The sequence below is a fragment of the Cetorhinus maximus genome, chromosome 12, assembly GCF_964194155.1.
Source record: "Cetorhinus maximus chromosome 12, sCetMax3.hap1.1, whole genome shotgun sequence".
Taxonomy (NCBI): Eukaryota; Metazoa; Chordata; class Chondrichthyes; order Lamniformes; family Cetorhinidae; genus Cetorhinus; species Cetorhinus maximus.
In genome coordinates this window covers 25,590,716-25,616,541 of record NC_135890.1, presented here as the reverse complement: position 1 = coordinate 25,616,541, position 25,826 = coordinate 25,590,716, and the positions used below count along the sequence as shown (strand labels likewise).

At 45.1% G+C, this 25,826-nt stretch overlaps 1 protein-coding gene across 5 annotated transcripts in view; it reads right to left on the bottom strand.

Annotated features, from left to right (window-relative positions):
- Window positions 1-25,826, bottom strand: part of reln (reelin) — a 366,824-nt gene that overhangs the window by 149,754 nt on the left and 191,244 nt on the right. For all 5 annotated transcript variants that reach the window (XM_078553223.1, XM_078553220.1, XM_078553221.1 and 2 more), the window contains one exon: window positions 20,147-20,383. In XM_078553223.1, the coding sequence (XP_078409349.1) occupies window positions 20,147-20,383 (237 nt within the window). The remainder of the gene's footprint in view (window positions 1-20,146; window positions 20,384-25,826) is intronic.

The window sequence follows — 25,826 nt, the reverse complement described above, 5'->3', positions numbered from 1 at the left end:
ACCCCTCACCTCAATTACTACCTTTACTTCATTGCCTTTCATTATCCTATATTCACCATAATCATAAAGCTGCCTTCCTCTTATGGGTTGTTTAATTTGTCATTTGCAGTAAAAGATGATGTGATTGATGTAGTTTGTTTTTTCTTGCACAAAGCCACAGCATCAAATCCACCTAATTCATGCATGACTCAGAAGAGTTCCAAACCCTAGTTTTCTCTAAATTGCCCATAAGGTAATTTCCTTCCTGCAAGGATAGCATCAGGAGAGCATCCTAATAAAGAATTATTTATTTCCCAGGAATTATTCTTTGATTTCCAAATTCAGCGCCCTCTAATGCCAAAGGTTACAATCAAACGGGGAACAGATTCAGACTGGCCTCCTCCAGAGGGCTGTTAAGATAAAACTTACACACTGCCTTAACACATTTTTATGTGCTGGAGATGTTTCTCTATGCAGGAAAGGCCAGGCCAATGCCTAAACAGGGAATGCCCTTGGTACCTAAGGAGATAAGTACCCACTGCTTCAGACCTTCAACTGCTGTTCCAGGAACAAATGCAAGCCTCTTCTGGCAGAAGGCAGGTTGTGGTAAGAGTGCAACCCTCAAGGTGTGCCACCCTGATATCCCTCTGCTAACAATTTAGGGCAACGTATGGAGGGAAATCCAGCCCTGCAATTTCCTTAAGAATCTTTGACAAATCAATATTTTCATCCATTTTCTCTGGCCCATACCACTTCAGGGGATGGCTGGTGTCATACTGTCCCATTAAGCGCATATTCCCTACTTTCAAACCTATCTATTTAAAATGCTGTTGAGTTTGTTGTTAAACAATTTTAAAATTCAGTCACAAGCCTAGTTCACTGTGATTTGAAAATGAATAAATCATTTCAAAACAATTATTTACAATAAAGTTTAAACTGCAAAGAGATTTTTGTTTCTGGCAATGTCAGATAACTGTAAACTTGACCTTGTGTGAGCTATCTGCTTGGCAGAAGAGTTTTGCACTGTAATTACTTTATTATGACTTTGTGGTCTAAAATAAGCCCATGATAATTTAATCATATTTGTTTAAAATTTAAATAATTTATGAGCATTTTAACTGACTCCAAATTTATGGCTTCTTATTTGGTAAAGGAAAGTGACTGATGGAAACATTACACATGATTAGACACGTTTCACTTGCTGCAGAAAATGAGATAGGGAATAGTCTGCACTGAATGATAAATCATCCAACCCAAGTTCACGCAATAAAGAAAATGTTGTCAATCACTCCCCTGTGACCAACAGCAACATTGCACCTAACTCATTGCCGTGGAGTTGCCAAGAGCAAACCAAATGGAAGCCCAGCTGAGATCAGCTAACATTAATTAATTTAACCACTAATCAGTTAGATAGTGTGAATTGGTCTGGAGATTTCCCATGGGATAATGGCTGGCAAGGGCTATGAAGGTCATCAGCCAAATTCAACACATCTCCACCAGCTCCATCATCCTCCCCATTAACCTCTTTATGTACCTGCTTTTCCTTGAGGCTATTTCTAAAAGCATAGGCTAAAAAGTTAATGTTGGCATGACACAAATTCCTCCGAGCTACAAAATCTGAAATATTTCCTTACTCTGTTAATTATACAGAATTTATGAAGATCATATTTCTATTATATTAGACTATTACAGTATACTAAGGCATGCTGTCATCTGAAAATTAGAGATTAAGGGGCAAGGAATGTGTAGGAGGAAGGGAATAGATTTTATTCAAAATTCACCCCTTCCCATAGAACATAAGAAATAGGAGTAGGAGTAGGCCATTCAGCCCTTCGAGCCCGCTCCACCATTCAATGAGATCATGGCTGATATTTTACTTCAAGACTATTTTCCTGCACTATCCCCATATCTTTTGATGTATAGGATAAATTTTAAGTCTTTGCGTAAAATCTGTGGCTTGTTTTTAAAAGGAAATAGTGAGAGTTCAGGGCCAATATGTTCCCGTAAAGGTGAAGGGTAGGACCAACAAGTCCAGGGAACCCTGGATGTCAAGGGGTATAGAGGATTGGATAAGTGAAAAAAAGGAGGCTTATGGCAGATACAGAGGACTGAAAATAGTGGAAGCCCTAGAGGAGTATAGAAAGTGTAGGGGGGTACTTAAAAAAGTAATTAGGAGAGCAAAGAGGGGGCATGAAAAAACACTGACAAGCAAGATAAAGGAAAATCCCAAGGCATTTTATAACTATGTTAAGGGCAAGAGGATAACCAGGGAAGGAGTAGGGCCCATTAGGAACCAAAGTGGCAATCTGTGCGTGGAACTGGAAGACATGGGTGAGGTTTTAATTGATTACTTTTCATCTGTGGAGAAGGACGATGTAGGTGTAGGGAGGGGACTGTGATATACTTGAACAAATTAGCATTGAAAGGCAGAAGGTATTAGTGGTTTTAGCAGGCTTAAAAGTGGATAAAACCCCAGGCCCAGGTGAGATGTATCCCAGGATGCTATGTGAGGCAAGGGAGGAGATTGCATGGGCTCTGACACTAACAAATCCTCTCTGGCCACAGAAGAGGTGCCAGAGGACTGGAGGGCAGCGAATGTGGTACCATTATTCAAGAAGGGTAGTAGGGATAAACCAGGTAATTATAGGCCAGTGAGTCTAACATCAGTGATAGGGAAGCTATTGGAACAGATTCTGAGGGACAGGATTAATCTCCACTTGGAGAGACAGGAGTTAATCAGGGATAGTCAGCATGGTTTTGTCAGGGGCAGATCATGTCTAACAAATTTGATTGAATTTTTCAAGGAGGTGACTAGCTGTATAGATGAGGGTAGTGCAGTTGATGTAGTCTACATGGACTTCAGTAAGGCTTTTGACAATGTCCTGCATGGGAGAATAGTCAAGAAGGTAAGAGCCCATGGGATCTAGGGCAATTTGGCAAATTGGATCCAAAATTGGCTTAGTGGCAGGAGGCAGAGGGTGATGCTCGATGCTTGTTTTTGCGATTGGAAGTCTGTGACAAATGGTGTACCGCAGGGATTGGTGCTGGGACCTTTGCTGTTTGTAGTGTACATTAATGATTTAGACGTGAAAATAGGAGGTATGACCAGTAAATTCACAGATGACACGAAAATTGGTGGTGTCGTAAACAGTGAGGAGGAAAGCCTTAGATTACAGGACGATATAGGTGGGCTGGTAAGATGGGCAGAGCAGGGGCAAATGGAATTTAATCCTGAGAAGTGTGAGGCAATGCATTTTGGGAGGTCTAACATGGCAAGGGAATACACAATGAATGTTAGAACCCTAGGAAGTACAGAGGATCAAAGGGACCTTGGTGTACATGTCCAAAGATCCCTGAAGGCAGCAGCACAGGTAGTGGTTAAGAAGGTATATGGAATACTTGCCTTTATTAGCTGATGCATAGAATATAAGAGCAGAGAGGTTATGTTGGAACTGTATGAAACACTAGTTAGACCACAGCTGGAGTACTGTGTGCAGTTCTGGTCACCACACTATAGCAAGGATGTGATTGCACTGGAGAGGATGCAGAGGAGATTCACCAAGATGTTGCCTGGGCTAGAGCATTTTAGCTATGATGAGAGACTGGATAGGCTAGGGCTGTTTTCCTTATAGCAGAGGAGGCTGAGAGGGGACCTGATAGAGATATACAAAATTATGAGGGGCATAGATAGGTTAGAGAAGAAGAAACCTTTCTCCTTAGTGGAGGTGTCAATAACCAGGGGGTGTAAATTTAAGGTAAGGGGCAGGAGGTTTAGAGGGGATTTGAGGAAAATCTTTTTCACCCAGAGGGTGGTTGGAATCTGGAACACACTGCCTGAGGGGATGGTAGAGGCAGGAGCCCTCACAATATTTAAGAAATATTTAGATGAGCATTTGAAACGCCATAGCATACAGGGCTCCGGCTACGTGCTGAAAAATGGGTTTAGAATAGATAGGTGTTTGATGGATGGCATGGTCACAATGGGCCAGCATGGTCACGATGGGCTGAAGGGCCTGTTTCTGTGCAGTATAACTCTATGACTCTAAGTACAGCTTCTCACCACTGTAGAAACTCTTCAGCAGTGACTCTGGAAGCAGATTTGCCTGCTGGGGGGCGAGGACAAAGGTGTGCTGGTTCCTCAGCTAAGTCCTGCCTCCCGGCCATTCCCCAGAAGGAAAAAAAGTTCAGACCAGTACTCTTATTTCCCAGTTTTTACTGGTGTTCCAACTTAAGGTTTACATGACCAGCTCGGACCAGTATTCTTATTTCCCAGTCTTTACTGTTTTTTCCTTCTGGGAGAGATGAGATGGTGGGTTGACAGGGCTGTCTGCCCGCGTGCAGTGGGTAGCCGATAAGGCTCATCAAGAGCCTACTGAGGTCAATTAAAGGAGACCGCATGGGGTTTTCCATGTCAGCCTCAAGGTCCCTGCAGGTGCCAAAGGGCCAGTTTAAGTACCTGGAGGCAGCCTCACAGTGGCAAATCAGCAGGTCAGTGCTCTAGGCAGGACTCCCCGCCTGCCTGGGTAGAGGACCAGCCACTGGCACCATCACCCTGCCACCACCCCGCTACTTGCAATGGTGGCCTGACTGCAAGGTCCATTTTTTAATTTAAGTTTAAAAAATGGGAGGGAGTGTACCTCCATGACGAAGTAGCCTCTTCCTTATCCTCAATTGCAGTTTGCTGCTCCTTTTAAGCTGGAAGATGTCTGCTTGGCCCTCCAGCTTCGAGAGACTGTTTACCATACTCAGTTGGATGTTGAGCCCATGTCCAGGCCAATTAAGGGAGCACTCCCATGAAAATTGGGGTCAGTGACTGCTTCCTCCCCAGAGGCAGGTTCGGGATCTGGAAATGGTCCCACCCCCAAACTGCCTTTGCTTTCAATAAGAAATACATCTCCTAAACTTTCCTTCTCCTTTAAGTTTATTTTGACAAGTATAAATCTATCTGAATAACTCAAGGTAAGGATGACTGGTTCCTTACCGTTTAACAATGGGTGGAATTTTCCGTGCCTGTTGGCGTCGGGAGTGACTGTTGGCGTGAGCAAACAATATGGCGCGATGGGTTTTATGATGGCAGGAAACCAGTTTGTGATCATCTGCTCAGCCTGCCGACGGCGGGCCGCGTTTCCTGCCATCAGATGTCGGGAAGCTCATTGCAATATATCAGCATATCGTTATCAGACCAGCCCGCTGGAATCATTCCCGCCCCACCCCGCTGGATCGTCCGCCCACATCAGCGGGAAAGCATGCACACGTTTCATAACAGCACATAAGTGATGTGCACTTGGCGGCCTGCATTTTGAGCGGAACTCAGAGGTGAGTACACAGTAATGTTGTGCATCGCTTGCCAGGGTCGCCTGTTGGACTTCAAACTTCAGGGGTGCTCTTGGGGGTTGGGGGTGGTTGGGGTTAAGGGCAGCCCTGCCAGTGGGGTGGCTTGTGTCAGGGGGCGCGTTAAGGGAAGCCTTGCTGTTGAATATAATGCACTAGCATTGGAGGTGGGGTATCGGGTGGGCAAAGGAAATGGCCATGCATTCGGGAAACTTGTATAAAGTGACCATTCCTCTGAAACTGAGACAAGTTGGGGTTGGGCTCCTAGCTTATCTGCCTACTCACGCAATGTAGAGGCATCAAAGTGCCACCAAGTGCTCCAGAGCTTCCCCCTGTGCACTCCCCCTCCCAGCACAGACTGCAAACTAATGAGCTTTTTGTGGACTACAGAACAGTTGGACGACTGCACGCACTATACGATCTCCTCGCTAAAGCTGGCCATGTAGCAGTCACTGCTGGAGGCGCTCACAGGCCCTTGCAATGTCAGCATCCTGGTTTCGACCAGTGTCCCCATGGTTCAAGTTAACAGGGCAGCCATGCAGCAAACTAATCTCTGGCTATCCAAGTGGTGGTCAGCATCCTCCAGGAAGCGTTAAGGGGCTGTCACACTTAACCAGGACAGGTTCTTTGTACACCCATGCCAACCACGTGTCTCTTTCTTTCATCCGGCAGGAGGGGCACATCATGATCATGGAGCCTGGTGATCTAGCTGTATGCTTGATGGCCTTCAGAGAGTGAAGATGACAGAGGAGAGGGTAACTGAGGCTTCTGGCTGTGCAAAGGAAGGAACAGCAACCTCAGGAAGAAGGGGCGGCTGGGGCTCCCACACATGCTGCCCAAGAGCCACAGCGAGCCGTTGCAGGCCAGCGCCTAGCAACACCCGGGGTCTATAGACGCTGCCTTTCATTCCTGCGGGTGACCGAGAACCAGTGTTGTCGAAGACTGCGCATGTCTAGGGAACTGGTCAGTCACATCTGCCAGCTACTGCAGGTTTGGGCGCCCATGGGGACATGGAGGGCATCCACTGCCAGTGGCTGTGAAAGTGATGGCAGCATTCAATTTCTATGCCAGTGGCTCCTTTCAGGACTCCACAGGTGACCTCTGTGGGATCTCACAAGCCGCCACCCACAAATGCATCCATGCGGTCACGGATACCATCTTTGCAAGGGCACACAACTTTGTGCATTTCGCCTGGGACCAGGACAACCAGGGTGTAAGAGCGATTGGATTTACCCAGATCTCAGGTTTCCCACAGGTTCAGGGTGCGATCAACTGCACTCACGTGGCACTCAGATCTTCATCGCAACATACGGTGGACTAGATCAACCGCAGGGGGTTTCATTCACTGAATATGCTAATCAGGAGCTGACCACCATCTAGGGAGCTGCCCTGATACTCTCTGGAAGTCTTCAATTACTGCTTCCAGAAGAGATTGGGTGCAAGCCATGCAAATATGGGACACAAATTTCCTGCTCAGCAAAATAAATTGGGAACACTTGGCAAGGGTGAATGCAGAATAATGCTCCAGATATTCTGTTCTAACAAACTGCCTCAAAATCCTGCTTAAAATTTCCATTCCCACAACTCACAACCTCTTTAATTTATGGTCAGCCTTGTCATGCCAGCCCATGCTCGTTAGAAATCATTTTGAAACTCTCCAAACCCATTTCACACCAGATTATTACAGCAGCCAGGCGAGAAAGGAGACTTTCATTCTAATGGACTCAGCTGGACTGAATCCCAGAATCTAATGATGAAAGGATAGTGCTTAACCCAGGGGTCAACTGAAAAAAGCCTTATAAGAACCCAATCGGCCAAACACAGAAATAAAAACAGAAAATGCTGGAAAAACTGAGTGGGCAGAATCTTTCTCTTGTCGGTGGGCGCACACCCAACCCGAATGAGAGTAAAATAGTGCATGATGATGTTGGGCGAGCGTCACAACATCATTGCGCACTCTCGCGATATTTCGCTTGGTGGGCACCTGCCAACAATTAAGAGGCCTATTAAGGCCCTTAATCAATTAATTAAATTGAATTCTTCACTGTCTGTCCAACGGTTGGGTTGGCAGGTGGGCGAAAAGGCCAAGTGGCCTTTGGATTTTTTATGTAACCTCATCTACGGGCGGGGTGAGGTTTCCAACGGGAATTAAAAATGAAAATAAAAAAGTTTAAATCTCATTTATAACATGTCCCTGCTCATGTGACAGAGTCTCATAGGAGGGGACATGTTCACCTTATTTTTTAAAATCTTTATTTGTACTGTTCTAATTCTTCAGCTCCTTGAGGCAGCTCTGTGCCTTCAGGGAGCTTTCAGTGTGTGCACATGCCCGTGCGCATGCGCAAACTTCCAGGCTTGCCCCCCCTCCTGCCCCCACCCCGGCAGCACTGTGTTGCAGCACGCGATTCCCGATGGCTGGCTGTTAATTGACCCGATCGCGGGCGGCGGGCGGTTTTGCGACCACTCCCGGGCCTGCCCGCCCGACAAGGGCAAAGTTCAGCCCAGCAGGTCTGGCAGCATCCGTGGAGGGAGAAACAGAGTTAACATTTAGTGTCCGTTTGATTCTTCTTCAGAGCTAAAGAGAAGTAGAAATGTGATGGATTTTATACTGTTTAAGAGGAGGTGGAGCAAAATAGAAGGTCAGGGATGGTGGGAGCTAAGGAGAGATTGACAAAGATGCCATGGACACAAGACAAAGGGAGTGTTAATGGCAATGTTAAAGGCTAAAGAAGGTGCTGATAGTGGCATAAAGGTAAGATAGCAGAATGTGTTAATAGCAGAACATGGGTCAGTGCTTTGTGAAAGCACAACATAGAAACAAGTGACAGTTGGTCCTATGGTGGGGGGGAGGTGTTGAGGAAAAAGGGTTAAAAAGATTTTAAAAATAAAAATGTAAAAACTGGATTTAAAAGAGGGTAAAGGTGGAGGAGACAGTTCATGGTCTAAAGCTGTTGAACTTAATGTTAAGTCCGGAAGGCTGTAAAGTGCCTAATCGGAAGACGAGGCGCTGTTCCTGCAGTTTGCGTTGGGCTTCACTGGAACGCTGCAGCAGGCCAAGAACGGACATGTGGGCATGAGAGCAGGATGGTGTATTGAAATGGCAAGCGACAGGAAGGTCTGGGTCATGCTTGCGGACTGAGCAAAGGTGTTCCACAAAGCGGTCACCCAGTCTGTGTTCAGTCTCCCCACTGTAGAGGAAACTGCACTGGGAGCAGTGAATACAGTAGATCAAATTGAAGGAGGTGCAAGTGAAGTGCTACTTCAGCTGTGGCTCAGTTCATAGCACCCTCGCCTTTGAATCAGAGGGTTGTGGGTTCATGTCCCACTCCCGGAAACCAAGAACTGTGATTGTACTCGAAAAGAGTTGCAATCTGTGACTGTTGATAACTCGAAAGAGTTTCACCTGAAAGGAGTGCTTGGACCCTTGCACAATGAGGGAGGGAGGAGGTAAAGGGGCAGGTGTTGTACCTTCTGCGATTGCATGGGAAGGGGATGAGGAGTTGGGGGTGATGGACGAGTGAGCCAGGGTGTCCCGGAGGGAACAGTCCCTATGGAATGCTGACGGGAGGGTGAGGGGAAGATGTGTATGGTGCTGGCATCATGCTAGAGTTAGCAGAAATTGCAGAAGATGATCCTTTGAATGCAGGGGCTGGTGGGGTGAAAAGTGAGGACAAGGCAGACCCTATCATGGTTCTGGGAGGGAGGGAAAGGGGTGAGTGCAGAGGCATGGGAAATGGGTCAGACATGGTTGAAGGCCCTGTCAATCACAGTAGGGGGAACCCTCGGTGAAGGAAAAAGGAAGATGTGTCAGAAGCGTCGTTTTGGAAGGTAGCATCACTGGAACAGATGCGACGGAGGCAGAGGAACCTAGAGAATGGGATGAAGTCCTTACAGGAAGCAGGGTGTGAGAAGCTGTAGTTGAGGTAGCTGTGGGAGTTGGTGGGTTTGTAATGAACATTGGTAGGCAGTCTGTCACCAGAAATGGAGACAGAGAGGTCGAGGAAGGGAAGTGTTGGAGATGGACCATGTGAAGGAGGAGAGAGAGGGGTGGAAATTGGAAGCAAAATCAAAAATGTTCTCAGGTCCGGATGATAGCATGAAGCGGCCATCAGCACGAAACAGTTATCAAGGTACCGGAAAAATGAGTTGTGGGAGGGGGCCTGATTAGGACTGGAACAAGGAATGTTCTACATACCCCATAAAAAGGACAGGCATTACTGGGGCCCATGTGGGTACCCGTAGCCACACCTTTTATTTGGAGGTAGTGAGACAAGTTAAAGTAGAAATTGTTCAGTGAGGGGACAAGTTCAGCCAGGCGGAGGAGAGGCGGTGGTGGATGGGGATTGTTCAGATCAAATACTGTCTTGTTAGCCATGACTCCAGCGTACTAATATACTAATAATGTTAGGTGGATTTCCATGAGAAGAGTTTTCAATCTGTCATGAGTCCAGAAGAATGAAGCGTACATAGTGATCTTATCAACAATACAACTGGAAAAAAATCACAGTCAATGTAAATTGTCCTATGAATAACAATAGAAAACCATAAGCTCCTTAGTTTCAAACAGCCAAATAAATCACTGAAGAAATAATTTGAAAGAAAGCTAACCAAAGCTAACTCATGCCTTTATAAGTGTAATGCCTGTTCAATTTATGTATTGCAGAAGATAGGAAATGAGAAACTCACTGTGATATTTAAAAATATCATAATTAATGAATATAATTGGTGGACTACTGTCTGCTTTGCATTCTATGGATGCATTGAAATAGTCCTATGTTCATGGATACAATAACTCATTCAACATAACATACAATCCTGACTCAAAAAACCTGTACCACCTTTACCCTTTTGATGGATAGCATGCATCCTTCCTGCTGCTCCTGAAGCAAATCCTTGAGGAAAAGCATTATGTAACAGCATTTATGGGAAGATAAATGACAACTTTATTCTTCATGTTGTTTTAAAATGAAAATGGTGAAACGCTGCTGCTTAATTAATTCATCATTCTTGCCTTGTAATCTTCCAAACTCTGACCATTTACAGTTGGCTCTGTTTTAGAGGATCACTAAACCAAATTGTGAAATGAAGGGAGTTGTCTGTCTTGCCAAAGCAACTTCAGGATGTTTGATCTTGGTCATTTTTTGAAGATGAGGACAATAATGCAAATAGTGAAGGGAAAATACCATCATAGCACCAATGCAGTGCTAATATTTTAATTTAAGTTTTAATAGGATCACAATTCCAACGAACAGTATAGGAAGCAGAAGAAAGATAAATGAGAAAGTAGCAAATCATCACCAAATAAACAATGGTCTTTTTGAACACTGACCATGACTAAGGAATACATGTTCTGTTGTCACTATGGGCTGAATTTTCCCAGCCTCGTGATGGCGGGTTTGACAAATTCCCACTTCCGGGGAACTTTCCCGAGGTGGGCTGGGAAACAGATTAGATGCCTATCCAACTCAGCCTTGAATAAATTCAATGGCCCAGCCTCCAATGCTTTCTGGGGAAGAGAATTCCACAGACTAACGACTCACAGAGAAAAAAAATCTCCTCACCTCTGTCTTAAAAGGGAGACTTCTTATTCTTAAATTGTATCCCCTAGTTCTAGTATCCCTACAAGAGGAAACATCCTCCTGGTATCTACTTCAAGTCCCCTCAGGATATGTTTCAATAAGATCACCTCTTCTAAACTCTAATGAGTATAGGCACAATCTGTTCAACCTTCCTCCATAAAATAAGCCCTTCATCCCAGAAATGAGCCAAGTGAACTTCACTGAACTGCTTCTAATGCAATTATATCCTTTTTCAAATAAGGAGACCAAAACTATACACAGTATTCTAGGGGTGGAATCATCCCAGATTTGCAGCAAGTGCGGTAGAGGGCGGGTAAAACGTTTGACCTACTGGCTGCGATGGTGGGTTTTCACACTGTATCATTCCAAACCAGCCACATTATTTATTCGCTCCTGGGAAACACGCCCTTTCCATGGCGGATGGGCTCTAATTCACCCACCCACCATCACCGCCACTGCATCACGCTGTCGCCATATTTAAAGTCCAGCCACAAGCACACATCTCAGTGCTTCCAGACCACCACAGCTACACGGAAGACATGGCCCTGAAACTGAAGAAGACTGAGCCCCCAGGTTCAGCGATGCGTCCCTCGAGCACTTTTTGGATGTCATGGAGGCCCGCCAGGTGTCCTCTACCCCCACTCGGGCCACAGAATGGGCACCAACAGCACTAACCCGGCTTGGGAGGGGTTGGAAGCGATGGTCAGTGCCACAAGAGGATTAAGGATCTCCTCCGTTCCGCCAGGGTAAGTCACTCTTCTCATCACTCTCAACTCACACACTCACAAGCCCACCACACATCCACAGGGCCCTCACTCACTGCCGGTTCAAGGGACATCACCATTCACTCTCTCACAATCACCATCATTGTCCTCATCCTGTCCATGGGAATACTCACCCCAGGTTCAGCGACATGTCCCTCGAGCATTTTTTGGATGTCGTGGAGGCCTGCCAGGTGTCCTCTACCCCCACTCGGGCCACAGAATGGGCACCAACAGCACTAACAGGCCAGGAATACTTATTATCTGGCCTGGCAGGCATCCTGCTTACATTATCTCCATTTCTATTCATGTAGGACAAGCTGGTATACAAGAGAAAGATGTCGCAGACCAGTGACGGAATGCCCAAAATTAAAGGTCGTCATGGGCTTTGAAAACAGCCATCCAGCTGGCCAGTGAGGATCTGGACTGGTCCTATGCTGACGGTGAGGTCGGCGCTGCTCTACCAAGCAAGGGTCCAGCAGTGCAACATCTATCGGACAACCATGCTGTGAGTGATGTGTCCTGTTTCACAGGCCATTGCCATGCACTTATTATCTCACCTTGCTTTCGCAGGCACATCTGCCAAACAGTCGATGGAGTCCACGACCCGGGGTCTCCAATCAAGACCCGAAGAAACCTCTGAGGAGGAATCTGGAGGTACCCTCCCTTAAGTCCCATCACATCGCTCACCCACAACCTCCACCAGCACAGAGAGATACACCTTGGTGGGACCTAGCTTTAGCCTTGGGATCACAATCTGGTGAGCATGTTGCACCGTCCGATCTGCAGCAGGTGGAGGCAGGGACTTCCCAGGTTTCTGGCACTCGGAGGACTGCTGGTGGCCAGAACTTTGCTGAGTCCAAGTCTGATGATGAGCCTCTGGAGTCGGTGATGTCACAGTCGCTGGAGCTGCAAAGGCAAGCTTAGGAACATCAGGAAGGGATGCACTCCTCAGATTGAAAGGCACGATGGAGGAGTCTGCCCGTCTTCAGTCTGAGGTGATTGCGCCGGCATGCCGATGTACTGAGATCAACACTGGTAGGATGGCAGCTGCCATGGAGACCTTGGTCCAGGACTTCGTTCCTGCACTGCTGCACGGGCTCAACTCCATCGTTGATGCCATAGTACACGTGTGTATGTGAGAGGGATGCCAGGCAGTTCGATCTCACTCCAACTACCCCTGTTCCTCAAGGAGTCAGCCAGTGGCCCTTAAACACCCATAGGGAGGAGGATCAGCTGGTGTACACTCCGGGCCTATTCATCCAAGTGACTCCGAGAGTGTCTGGCCCATCCGACTCCCCTCTTCCTGAGACCTCAGCAGCTCCAGCTCCACAGGTCGAGGAGGGTGTCACTGCCACACAGCAGGACCCTGAAAGCCGGCCAGGGCCCTCCAAGTCTCGGCCCTCCAGAGGATGCCTCCACCTCTGCTGTGGACATCCGGGGAGCAAGACGTAGTTGCAGGGTTAGGAAAGTTAAGGAGAATCAGTTGCACAGCCTGGGCACAGGTGTTAATCACTTGTACGTACTGTTCACTATTGTCAATAAACTCCCAAGAATGTCGCCCTGCCTATAGCTCCTTCTTTTGATGAGCAGTATTCTTGTCACTCAGATGTGAAACCTTTCTGCACAAGATCAAGGCAGATGTCTCAGTCTAGGGCCTCTTCCCTGTGCTCTGTCAGCCTTCAGGCCAAAGTGATGGTCTGGCCTCACACTCCCTGGAAACATTACTGATGCCTGCACCTCGGCGATGCTTGTCATTGCTGCCAGAATGTGGTGGGCAGGCACCACAGAGTTCTCTCATTGTCTCTGCGTGCTCTCAGCACCTTTAAGGAGGGGCTGGCCCCCATCTCTTCAGCATCTTCAGCATGGTGTACTCCTGAAGGGCTCAGGTGCAGAAGGTGGACAAAGCATCCGATGTTTCTAAAGTTTCATGGCTGCGTCTCTATGATATGACCCTGATCACAGAGCGTAAGGGATCTGCCCACGGCCAGACAGGAGTCAGACATTCTCAAAGGCTATGTAAAGATATATGGAGTGGCCTCACTGCATGTTGTCATCATCCTCCTGCAATTACATGACTATTAAGGTCTCTACTGCATCTCCATGACAGGAGTAATCTCACAGAGAGCATTCACAATGGCATAAGCCAGACTGGAGTCAAACATTCACAGATGCGATGTGAGGATCTATGGCGTCGTCTCATGACATGTCGTCACCATCTTCCACAAATCTAGAAGCTATGAGGGCCTCCTGAGCGTGCCTCATCTAGCCTCATCCCCATCATCGTTGCCTCTGAGGACCTCCCCAGCCCCATCGGCATCCACCTCATCGGAGGAGACGTGCATCTCCTCCTCAGCCAGTTCGTCTCCCCTTTGGAGCACCAGATTGTATAGGGCGCAGCAGATAACGACGATGTGTGACACCCTCTGTGGGCGGTATAAAGAGCTCCACCAGACCAGTCCAGGCATCGAAACCTCATCTTCAGCAACCCGATGGTCTGTTCCACCAAGTTGCAAGTTGCAGCATGAGCCTCATTATACCGTCGCTCTGCTGCAGTCAGGTGTCATCAGCCACATCCAAACCAGGATGCTGAGGGTCTGTGAGCGCCTCCAGCAGTGACTGCTACATGGCCAGCTTTAGCGAGGAGATTGTACAACGTGTGCAGTTGTCCAACTGTTCTGCAGCACACAAAAATGCTCTTGAATTTGCTGTCTGTGCTGGTGGGGTGGGGAAGTTTCGGGGGGGTGTCGTGGGAGAGCTCTGGAGCACTTGGTGGCACTTTGATGCTTCTGCATTGCTTGAGTGGACATATAAGCTAGGAGCCCGATCCCAATCGTATCAATGTGGCTGCGCCTGAACTGTCTCAGTTGCAGAAGAATGGTTACTTTATTCAAGTTTCCCGAATGTGTGGCCATTTCCCTCAGCCACCTGATCCCCCACCTCGAATGCTTGTGCGCTACATTCAACAGCAGGGCTGCCCTTGTCCCCTCCACCCACCACCAATAGTCGCTTCAGTGGCAGGGCTACCCTTAACCGCACCCCCACCACAAGTTACCTCAATGGCAGGGCTGCCTTTACCTCCCCTCGCCACCAGTCGCCTCAATGGCAGGGCTGCCCTTAACCCCCTGAAGCTTGAAGTCCAACAGGCAAACCTGACGAGCACTGCACAACTTAACTGCGTACTCAACTCTGAGTTCCCCTCAAAGTGCAGGCCGCCAAGTGCATGCCTTTATGCGCTGGCGTGCTTTCCCGCCAATGTGGATGGACGATCCAGCTTGGGGTGGGGGGTGGGAGGAGTATGCTGATGTATCGCAATTAGGTTCCTGATGTCCCGATGGCAAGAAATGTGGCGGACTGAGTGCACGATCGCGAGCTGTTTTCCTGCCATCGTAAAACCCATCGCGCCATATTGTCCGTTCACACCACCTTCCATTGCTTTACTGATGATAGAGAGTAGACTGATGGGGCAATAATTAGCCATGTTGGATTTGGCCTGCTTTTCGTGTTCTGGACATACCTGGGCAATTTTCCACATTGCTGGGTAGATGCCAGTGTTGTAGCTGCACTGGAACAGCTTGCTAGGGGTGAGGCAGGTGCTGGAGCACGTCTTCAGTACTATTGCTGGAATATTGTCAGGGCTGATAGCCTTGCAGTATCAAGTGCCTTCAGCCATTTCTTGATATCACATGGAGTGGATCAAATTGGCTGAAGACTGGCATCTGTGATGCTGGGGGCTTCTGGAGGAGGCCGAGCTGGATCATCCATTCGGCACTTCTGGCTGAAGGTTGTAGCAAGTGCTTCAGCCTTATTTTTTGGACTGATGTGCTGGGCTCCTCCATCATTAAGGGTGGGGATATTTGTGGAACCTCCTCCTCCAGTGAGTTGTTTAACTGTCCACCAATATTCACGGCTGGATGTGGCAGGACTGCAGAGCCTAGATCTGATCTCTATCACTTGCTGGTCATGCTGTTTGGCATGCAAGTAGTTCTGTATTATAGCTTTACCAGGTTAACACCTCATTTTTAGGTATGCCTGGTGCTGTTCTTGGCATGCCCTCCTGCACTCTTCATTGAACCAGGGTTGATCCCCTGGCTTGATGATAATGGTGGAGCAGGGGATATGCTGGGCCATGAGGTTACAGGTTGTGTTCAAGTATAATTCTGCTGCTGCTGATGGCACACAGCTCCTCATGAATGCCCAGTCTTAGAGATTTGCTAGAGCTATTTGAAATCAAATTTCGCACAGTGGTAGTGGCATACAAGACATTGGGGGGTATCCTCAATGTGAAGGCGGGAACTCGTCTCCACGACTGTACGGTGGTCACTCCTACTGATACTGTCATGGACAAATGCAACTGCGGCAGGTAGGTTGGTGAGAATGAGGTAAAGTATGCTTTTCCCTCTTGCTGGTTCCCTCGCCACCTGCCGCAGACCCAGTCTAGCAACTATGTCATTTAGGACTTGGCCACCTCGGTCAGTAGTAGTGCTATCAAGCCACTCTTGGTGATAGACATTGAAGTCCCCCACCCAGAGTACATTCTGCGCCCTTGCCATCCTCAGTGCCTCCTCCAGGTGGTTTTCAACATGGAGGATCACTGATTCATCAGCTGAGGGAAGGCAGTACATGGTAATCACCAGGAGGTTTCCTTGCCCATGTTTGACCTGATGCAATGAGACTTTATGGGTCTGGAGTCGATGCTGAGGACTCCCAGGACAATTCCCTCCTGACTGTATACCACTGTGCCACCACCTCTGCTGGGCCTGCCCTGCCAATGGGACAGGACATACACAGGGTTGGTGATGGTGGCGCTTGGGACATTATCTGTAAGGTATGATTCCGAGAGGATGACTATGTCAGGCTGTTAATTGACTAATCTGTAAGACAGCTCTCCTAATTTTGGCACTAGCCCCTACATGTTAGGAGGAGGACTTTGCAGGGTCGACAGGGCTGAGATTGCCGTTGTCGTTTCTGGTGCCTAGGTCGATGCTGGGTGGTCCGTTTCACTCCTTTTTTGTGACTGTAGCGGTTTGTTACAACTGAGTGGCTTGCTAGGCTATTTCAGAGGGCATTTAAGAGTCAACCACATTGCCGTGGGTCTGGAGTCAAATGTAGGCCAGACCAGCCAAGGACATTAGAGAACCAGATGGGTTTTTACAACAATCAACAAGATCACTAGGCTTTTAAGTCCAGATTTTTATTTAATTCAAATTCCACCATCTGCCATGGTGGGATTTGAACCCAGGTCCCCAGGGAATTACCCTGGGTCTCTAGATTACTAGACCAGTGACAGTACCACTATGCAATTGCCTCCTTTACTGCTGTATAGCCCAGCAAGAGCCTTTGAGGCGCTCTTTTGGATCTCAACCTGCCTCACCAATGCCTACCTCTCCCGGCGGGGCTGTTGAGACTGAAGAGCTGCCAGCCCCCTGTTTGGGCTGGCAGAATGAGGAGCCTGACCGCCGTCCTTAATAGGACAGTGAAGGCGGAGGTGGCCAATTAGAAGGCTGTCTCTGGGAAGGTTGCTGAGCAAGTCTTGCTGCTGGTAAGTGTAGCCTGAGACACCCATTTGGTCCCAACATCAGGGTCCTGAAGCCTGCAGGAAAATCCAGACCTCTTGCTTTTTAAACAGCAACGTTCTATTCTATCAGCAGGCTATTTATATAGGCAGGACTTCAAATCCACACTTGCTTTGCAATGATCCTGCCTGCTTGCTGCCATTAAAAAAAAAGCCATATTCCATCAAAGCCAAAATTGGGCAGCATTTGGCACATGCGTTTGAGTCTTTGAGATCAGAGATCTTGTGTTAAGTTTGATACTCAATTCAACTCACAACAAGTACATGGGGCCAGTTGGACAGTTTAGCTGGAATGTAGGACTAAATATTTTAGCAAGTTAAACTCAATGAAGCCACTGGTGTACAGTACAGCTATTTACATGAAATCATTAACACTAATTAGATTTAATCTAATCTAATCAATAAAACATGCAATAGTTGCTTTCACAATGTCCTTTTTAGTCCTCATGAGACTAATTTTCTCTCTGAATGAAACTCGCTCACTACCTTGATATCCTCCCAAATCAGCTTTCAGCAATCACTCCTTAGTTCAATGTTCATTAACATTGTCAACTGCTCTCTTCCTGCAGGCATTAATGCTGCTATTATCATTTGCCTTCTGGAAAAGCCTTCCCTAATCGCTCTGTCCATTTCGCCTCCCAGTCCTGTGTAAGTCATTTGAAAGTATCATCGCAATTCAACAATGACAACAACAATTTGTATTTATAGTGCAACTCTAACATAGTAAACTGTCCCAAGGCACTTTACAGGAGTTATATCAAACAAAATTTAGTGCCAAGCCACAAGGATGATATTAGGAGAGGTGACAAAAAGCTTGGTCAAAAAGATCGATTGGTTTTAAGGAGTTTTTTTTTAAAAGAAAGTGACAGAGAAGCAGAGCAGAAGTATGGATGGATTTCCAAAGCTTAGCACCTGGGCAGGTGAAGACACAGGCACCAATGGTGTAGTGAAAAAAATCAGGGATACTCAGAAGGCCAGAATTGGAGCGATCTCAGAGGGTTGTAAGAGCTGGAGGAGATTAGAGAGATAGGGAGGGACGAAGCCATAAATAGATTTGTAAACAAAGATGGCAATTTCAAAATTCAGGCCAGTGGTCAGCATGCACAGGGGTGATGGATGAATGGTATTTGGTGAGAGTTAGGATATGGTAATGGAGCTTTGGTTGAGCTCATGTTTACAGAGTATAAGGCAGGAGGTAGGTCAGGCGAGCATTGGAATAGTTGATTCTGAAGGTCAAAAAGGCATAGATGAGGGTTCAGCAGCAGACGAGCTGAGGCAGGCGTGAAGATGGGTGATGTTATGGAGGTGGAACATCAAGACAGTCCCCATCTATTATTCTCCCATTAAAACTGCTATCATCACCTGCCTTCTTAAAATAGCCCAGCTTTGACTCCTTTATCATTTTGTGTGACTATGTCTCCTTGAATGCTCTGTAGTCCTCAATACCTCATGATTTTATTCTTATCCACCTAACATACCCAAATCCTCTCCTCCTAGGCCCGTATCATTATTTTGATGTCCCAAGACTTCATTGCATTCTTTGTCCTATTTATTATCTATAAAAGCCTCTTGGAAACATCACGGTGAACATGGGGCTAAGTTCCACATATATGCTGATAACATCCAAATCTATTACTACCCTTGATCCCATAACTATCACCATGCTGTCTGATTGCCTGTCTCTCAAGTCCTGGTTGTGAAATGTTATTCACTTCAACATCAACCATATAGAGGCCACCTAGTTCTGCTTGTGGTAGAATCTTTGCACCTCAAGTGCCAATTCCATCTTCCTCCATCAATGCCAATTCAGGCTAAATATGCAGGTGCACTCACCTTGTAATCCTCTGCTGAGTTGAGCTTCAAATCCAGCATCTAGTGCATTGCCAAAAACACTTCTATCCATCTCCAGGAACATCACTTCACTTCCACCATCAATAAAATGTTCTTCATGGCTCAAACCGAGAAATGTTTTTCTTGTCAGTCTCCCCATCTTCAGCATACACAAATTCTTAAAACACCCAACACCCTGAAAGCCTTGATCTAACCCACAGAAATCCCTCACACAACTACCTTTGTCTTTTGCAATTTCCAATGGCTTCATCCTCCAGCACATTAGCATCAAAATCCTCATTCTCAATTCCTTCTGTGAACAACCTGTAGAATTGTCTCCAGCTACACACAACAGTATTAATGCTCCATTCATCTGACTTTGGTCCACTGCACATTTTCCCCTTTTTCATTCCACAGTGGCAAAACCTGAAGCTATCTTGCACCTTGCACACTAGAATTCTTTTAAATAAATCTCTTTGCCTTGTGAGCTCTATTCTTATCTTTCATCAAAGCCTATCTTTTGTGTTGATCTATGCAAAGTTTGTAATGATTAAAAATGTCACAGAATCCCCAGCAATATAATCAGTAAACTATGCATCCGTTGGAGTTTTCAGTCTTCTTTCAAGATATAAGAGCAACTCAAAACAGATCACATTATAAGGTGAGAACTTTTCAATTATCTCAATGAATCCATGCTGTAGTTTTCAGGGGTAATGTCTCCAAGCTTTCCATGAAAGCTAACGATAAGTCAATAAGAATTCTTCATCCAAGATGAGTTCATACATAGAGCAATCCAAATCTTTTACTTTCTTCTCTCAGTTTAGATTTAACACCGAAAAGCTTTGGAAAAACAAGTATGAAACGAGAAGCAATCATATCCTATCATTTGACTAAATCATTTCTTGTTTTCCAAACCTGGAAAAATTCCTTTAAGGCAGCATGAGAATTTGAAACAAGAACAGAAAATGCTGGAAAAACTCAGCAGGTCTGATAGCATCTGTGGAGAGAGAAACAGAGTTAAGGTTTCAAGTCCATATGACTCTTGTTCAGTGAATTTGAACCAAGTGCAACAACTGGAGCATGCTTCCTACCTGAGAGTCCAGTCGTGGTTACAGTAAGGTTGGACATTTCCCAGGTAGAAGCCCAGGGACTGAGTGACATCCACAAGATTGGTGAAGTTGAGACTAATGCTGTTGTACAGGACTGACGTCATGGTCATTTCATCAATAGCCCACACATCCTCATCCGGCCCAGAGTGATAAGGCTGCCACCATCGGAACTGGATGCCAAACCGCTGGGCGTTGTTTGGGAGCTCCACGGAAATAATTCTATGACCAAAAAGAGCTCGGTTTGAAAATTCCATGCAACATAATCTGCTAATCATCGCTTTGTATCTACAGTACTTTCGGCAAGTACAGAGTATGGTAAAATGTAAAGTTAAACAATGCTCACAAATATTGCCCTGCAGAGAGGAATGAGTTTGCAAAGTTTTAAAAGCAGTGATGTCAAGAAAAGAAGCTACATAGAAACGTGCAAACAACATTCTGATAGATCTCCATAGATATTTATGAAAAGGACTTTTGAGATGGCACCATTTCTGGTCTGTAACAAAGGCTTATATGGTTTCCAACATGAAAGTGAACCAGAAGGTTTATGAGACAAAGCTTATTAAGTAGTTTGGGGGAATTCTTGTAAAAAGTTGTAAAATTATTGAGCAGATAAGGTGGTCTTCACATGTAAGTTACAGGTCAAAGGATCAGTAGTTCCAGTAACATTCACCGCTAAAAGAAACCCAGAGAACGATGAGAAAAATTAGTTTGTCCAGGTTAATATTTTACTTATTGAGGTGAGATAATTTCTTACTGATGCTCAACAGAAGTTTGGGTAACTTAAGCTTGATTAAAATTTAGTCACATATTTTAAAGCTATTAGGGTAATAGGCTGTTGCCTTTTCAAGACCATGTGATGGCTGCAACAACAGAAATCTCCTTACGGGAGATGGTGGCATAGTGGTGATGTCACCAGACAAGTAAACCAGAGGCACAAGCTAATGCTCTGGGAACGTGGGTTCAAATCCCATGGCAGCTGGTGGAATTTGAATTCAATTAATAAATCTGGAATGATAAAGCTAGTCTCATGGTGACCATGACAACAATCATCACTAATATCCTTCAGGGAAGGAAATCTGCCATCCTTACCTGGTCTGGCCTACAGCAATGTAGTTGACTCTTAACAGCCCTCTGAAATGGCCTCCTGGCAAGCCACTCAGTTCAAGGGCAATTAGGGATGGGAAACAAGTGCTGGTCTTGCCAGCAGCACCCATACTCCTGATATAAGAAATAAAGTAACAAGGGAGCTTAAAAAGCAAGCAGCATTAAGGAGCCCACAAAGTTTTAAAGTATTATTGCTTACACAACCCCTAGTATAAAAATAAAAATGACGTTGGATGCAAATTTGGATCGCAGAACTACGGACCTGGTTGGCAACATTAAATGGAAGAAAACCCAAATTTGACACTCCTTTGTCCAACATTTTACCACAGCATTAATTCAAAGAAATGGGCCTGCATTTAATTAATGAACCGAGGAACATCAGATAAATCTTCCATTGGCTAACATCACCAACAATAATTTCTTGCCTTGGATATAAAATATAAATAATTAACAGATCAATACCAAAGCTCTATTCCCAACCAAAGAAATAAAAGACATTTCTGTTTGTGCCAGATGTTTAAAAAAAAGCAAGTAAGTAGATATTGCCTCCCTTTCTATTGAATCCACAGTTTAGACTGAATTCACCAGTTTACCTTGTTTGCCAGCCATCATACTTAGGCACTAGCAAAAGTCATTTCTTTTTCTCTGCTGCTTTCTCCTAATTGCTAATAATAGTAATTAGTGCCAAGTCTAAATTTAGTACTTAGTGTTTAGTCAAAACGTTCTTACCCACTTATATATTAGAATAGTGCAAACCTTACAAAGTATGGAGCACTAATGAAGAATAATGTAATGTTTTTAACAACTGTCGACATATGGCGCAGCAGGGAGGACATATTATCACAGGAAAAAATAATTCTATCTCCATGATTAGCTCCATAAATCAACAACACTGTTCCCACCCAGCTCTGCACCTGCCAGGTTCAGCGAGCAACTGGGTTTCTTGGCAAACTTGCTGGTCACTGCTACTGCACAGCACCAATGATTTTCCTGTCTAAAAGAGCTTTCAGCAGGCAGCCAGCTGAATTTCATGTCTGTTTTCAATTTATTAAAAATCATGATTCTTTCATACGAGACGGACTTGTGCCTAGTCAGCAACTTCTATTGCACAACACTGTTACATCCAAGTTTTCTAAGATTAAATTTTAATATAAACTATAGAAGAGTGAAATTAATTTAGAATGAGATAATAGACACCTGAAATATCAGTGTAATGTTTTATCATGCAAAGAAGATATTAATAGATGAAGTGAATGGGAAAAACTATGGCAAATGGATTTCAATGTTGGCAAGTGTAAGGTCATCACTTTGAATCCAAAAAAGTTGGAACATGATACTTTCTAAATGGTGAAAAGCTAGAAATAGTGGAGGTCCAAATAAATTGGAGCAGGATTTTCAGCCCCTGATGGGGGCAAGTATGGAGGCAGGGGCAGGGGCAGGAAAATTCAGTCCGCCGACTGGCATCTCTCGGTTACCCCACTCCCTGGTCATTTTCCCAGAGGTTGGATCAGCAGTTAAAGGGCTACTTGACCGCAAGCAGTGGGTAGCCAATTGAAGATAATTAATAGCCTATTAAGGGCTATTTTCAGAGGCCCACTGGAATTTCCTATGGTCCCTCCCCTGATGCATTGGGTCTAGGCCAACTACCCGGTGGCAGACTTAGGGGCCAGCGCTCCAGGCAGGCTTTGTGCCCTTCCTCTCTGCCTGGGCTCAGCTATGCCCACAGCGTGCCTTGTGGACAGTTTCCTCTCCACAATGGTACGTGGCAGGGCTGCCAAGGCCTTTTTTTAATTTAAGAGTTTAAAAAGTTGGAGCAAGGGCCCAAAATGGAGGCGCCCTCTCTCTTGTTCCCCTGAACTGCAGCCTTTATCTTCTTCCAAGCTGGAGGGGTTACTATTGGCTCTTCAGCTTTGAGAGGCCACACTCGGAATCTTAATTGGATGGAGAGCCTGCACTCCAGCCACTAATGGGCCAATTCAGGTAAAATTGCTGCCAAACAACACTTTCCTACACAGGTCCCCCATTTGACCCCCATTTTGGGGTCCTGGCCCAAAAGGCAAAGTCCTGCCTTTGGGTTCCAGGTACATAAATCATTAAAATATCATGAACAGGTACAGAAAATTATCTAAAAGGCTAATGAAATGTTGGCCTTTATATCTAGAATACAAGGAGGTAGGTCAAGGTGTTAAAAACGTAATAACACAAGAAATAGGAGCAGTAGGCCATTCGGCCCCTCAAGCCTGCTCTGCCATTCAGTATGATCGTGACTGATTTGATTATGGCCTTAACTCCACTTTCATGCCCGTTATCCATAACACTTGACTCCTTTGTCAATAAAATCTGATCAAAAGTGCTACAGCTATATAAAACCCTGGTTAAACCATGCTTGAGGACCGTGAGGAGTTCTGGTCACCACACCTTAAGAAGGATATATTGGCCTTAAAGGGGGAGCAGTACAGATTTGTCAGAATTATACCTGGACTCCAAATGGTTAAATTATGAGCAGAGATTATACAAACTAGTGCTACATTCTTTGGAATTTAGAAGGTTAAGAAAATAAAGGGAACTAATAGGGTAGGGAGATAGAAACTACTTCCACTGATTGAAGAGTCTAGAACAAGGAACACAGTCTAAAAATTAAAGCCACAACCTTTCAGGAGTGAAATTAGGAAACACTTCTGCATACAAAGGGCAGTAGAAGTTTGGACCTTGCTTCTGCAAATGTCAATTGATTATAGATAAAAAGTTAATTTTAAATCTGAGACTGGTAGATTTTTGTTAACCAAAGGTATTAAGGGATATAGGACAAAGGTGAATGAGTACATGGAGTAAGGTTGCAGATCAGCCATGGATTCCTTGAATGGTCGAATAGATTTGAGCAGCTAAATGGCTTACTCCCGTTCCTATATTCCTATTAAAATATTTATAACGAGGATAGTGCCTTCATTATGCAGCCTGCCTAGTTTTCTGCCAATTGATAGATAATCATGTGGCTGCATAACAGGTGTACAATTCTCTACACCAATTATCCAATATGCAATCCCAGGATGCAATGCTCTGTGGCAGAAGCATAAATTGGAAAATCAAACATTTGAAGTTAAATCACATTTGGAATGTTTTGGCCACTTGATCTTCAAAATAATATTAATGAGTTGAAGACAACGAACAAGAATAATTCTAAAGTTTAGGGCCTATAACTGAGTGTTGCCCAAAACGTTAGCCACTATCTAACATCTGGTTAATTTGGAATCCAGGTATGGCTAATTGCATTTCTGATTAATAAATTACCATGTCAATACTCATATTTGCATGAGATTTGCATGGATTCTTTAATTTTGCTGTGTGTTTGTTGATAAAATGTTAAGACGAAAATCAGACTGCATGAGTACATTTTAATCCTTATGAGTGCTTCACTTCCTTGGTACTGAGTGATGGTAGACGTTTAAGTAAATATACATATGTGAAGTACATTTACCTGTACTGCGAGAGTATATGTACAGTGTTTTCTACTAAAATTATGCACGTGGCTCAAATTGTTGCCATAGGCAGACGAGTTAACAATTTCTATTGGACAATACTGCTATGATTAATGAGGAGAGATTTAGAGTTGAATTTGTCTTCATTGGAAAAAGGATTGAGGACACATGAAAGTGAACAACATTCAGGCAAGATTATAGATCAGAAGATCTTGTTTTGTACTGAATAAGAAAGAAAGCACTTACATTTATAAAGTACCTTTCACTATCTCAGAACATTCCAAAATGCTTCATAGCCAATTATATTCTTTTTTAAGTGTTGTCACTATTATAAATGAGGAAATGTGGTAAACAGTTTGTGTGCGGCAAGGTCCCACAAATAGCAGAGCTGATGAACAGATGACCTGTTTTATGGATGTTGGTGGAAAGATAATTGTTGCTCACAAAACATAGAGGACTCCCCAGTCTTCTTTGAAAAGTGCCATTGAGTCTTTATCCACTTAAGAAGGCAAACGATACCTTGGTTTTATCAGAATCATCAGAAATGTGGCATCTCCAACAGTGCAGTACTTCCACAGTCCTGTACCAAAGTGTCAGACCAGGTTATATGCTCAAGTTTTTGGAGTGGGACTTAAACCCACAACCCTGACACAGGTGAGAGTGCTACCATTGAGCTACGGCTGACATCTAAAGAAGTGGATATGTAGAACAGATTCTCAGAAAAGGATGGTTCCTGGTGCACTGATTAACTTTTTTTTAAAAAAGAGGATAAATATTTAAATGGGAGTTATGGAGATACTATAGACCAAGACCAAATCCTGTATGTTCAACAGAAACTGCTGGAAAAACTCAGCAGGTCTGACAGCACCTGTGGAGAAAGAAACAGTTAACGTTTGGAGTCTGTATGAAGAGTCATACGGACTTGAAACGTTAACTGTTTCTCTCTCCACAGGTGCTGTCAGACCTGCTGAGTTTTTCCAGCAGTTTCTGTTTTATTTCAGATTTCCAGCATCCATAGTATTTTTCTTTTATCTTAACTGTATGTTCAACCACTGTTCAAGAGGTGTGGAAATGGATAGGAA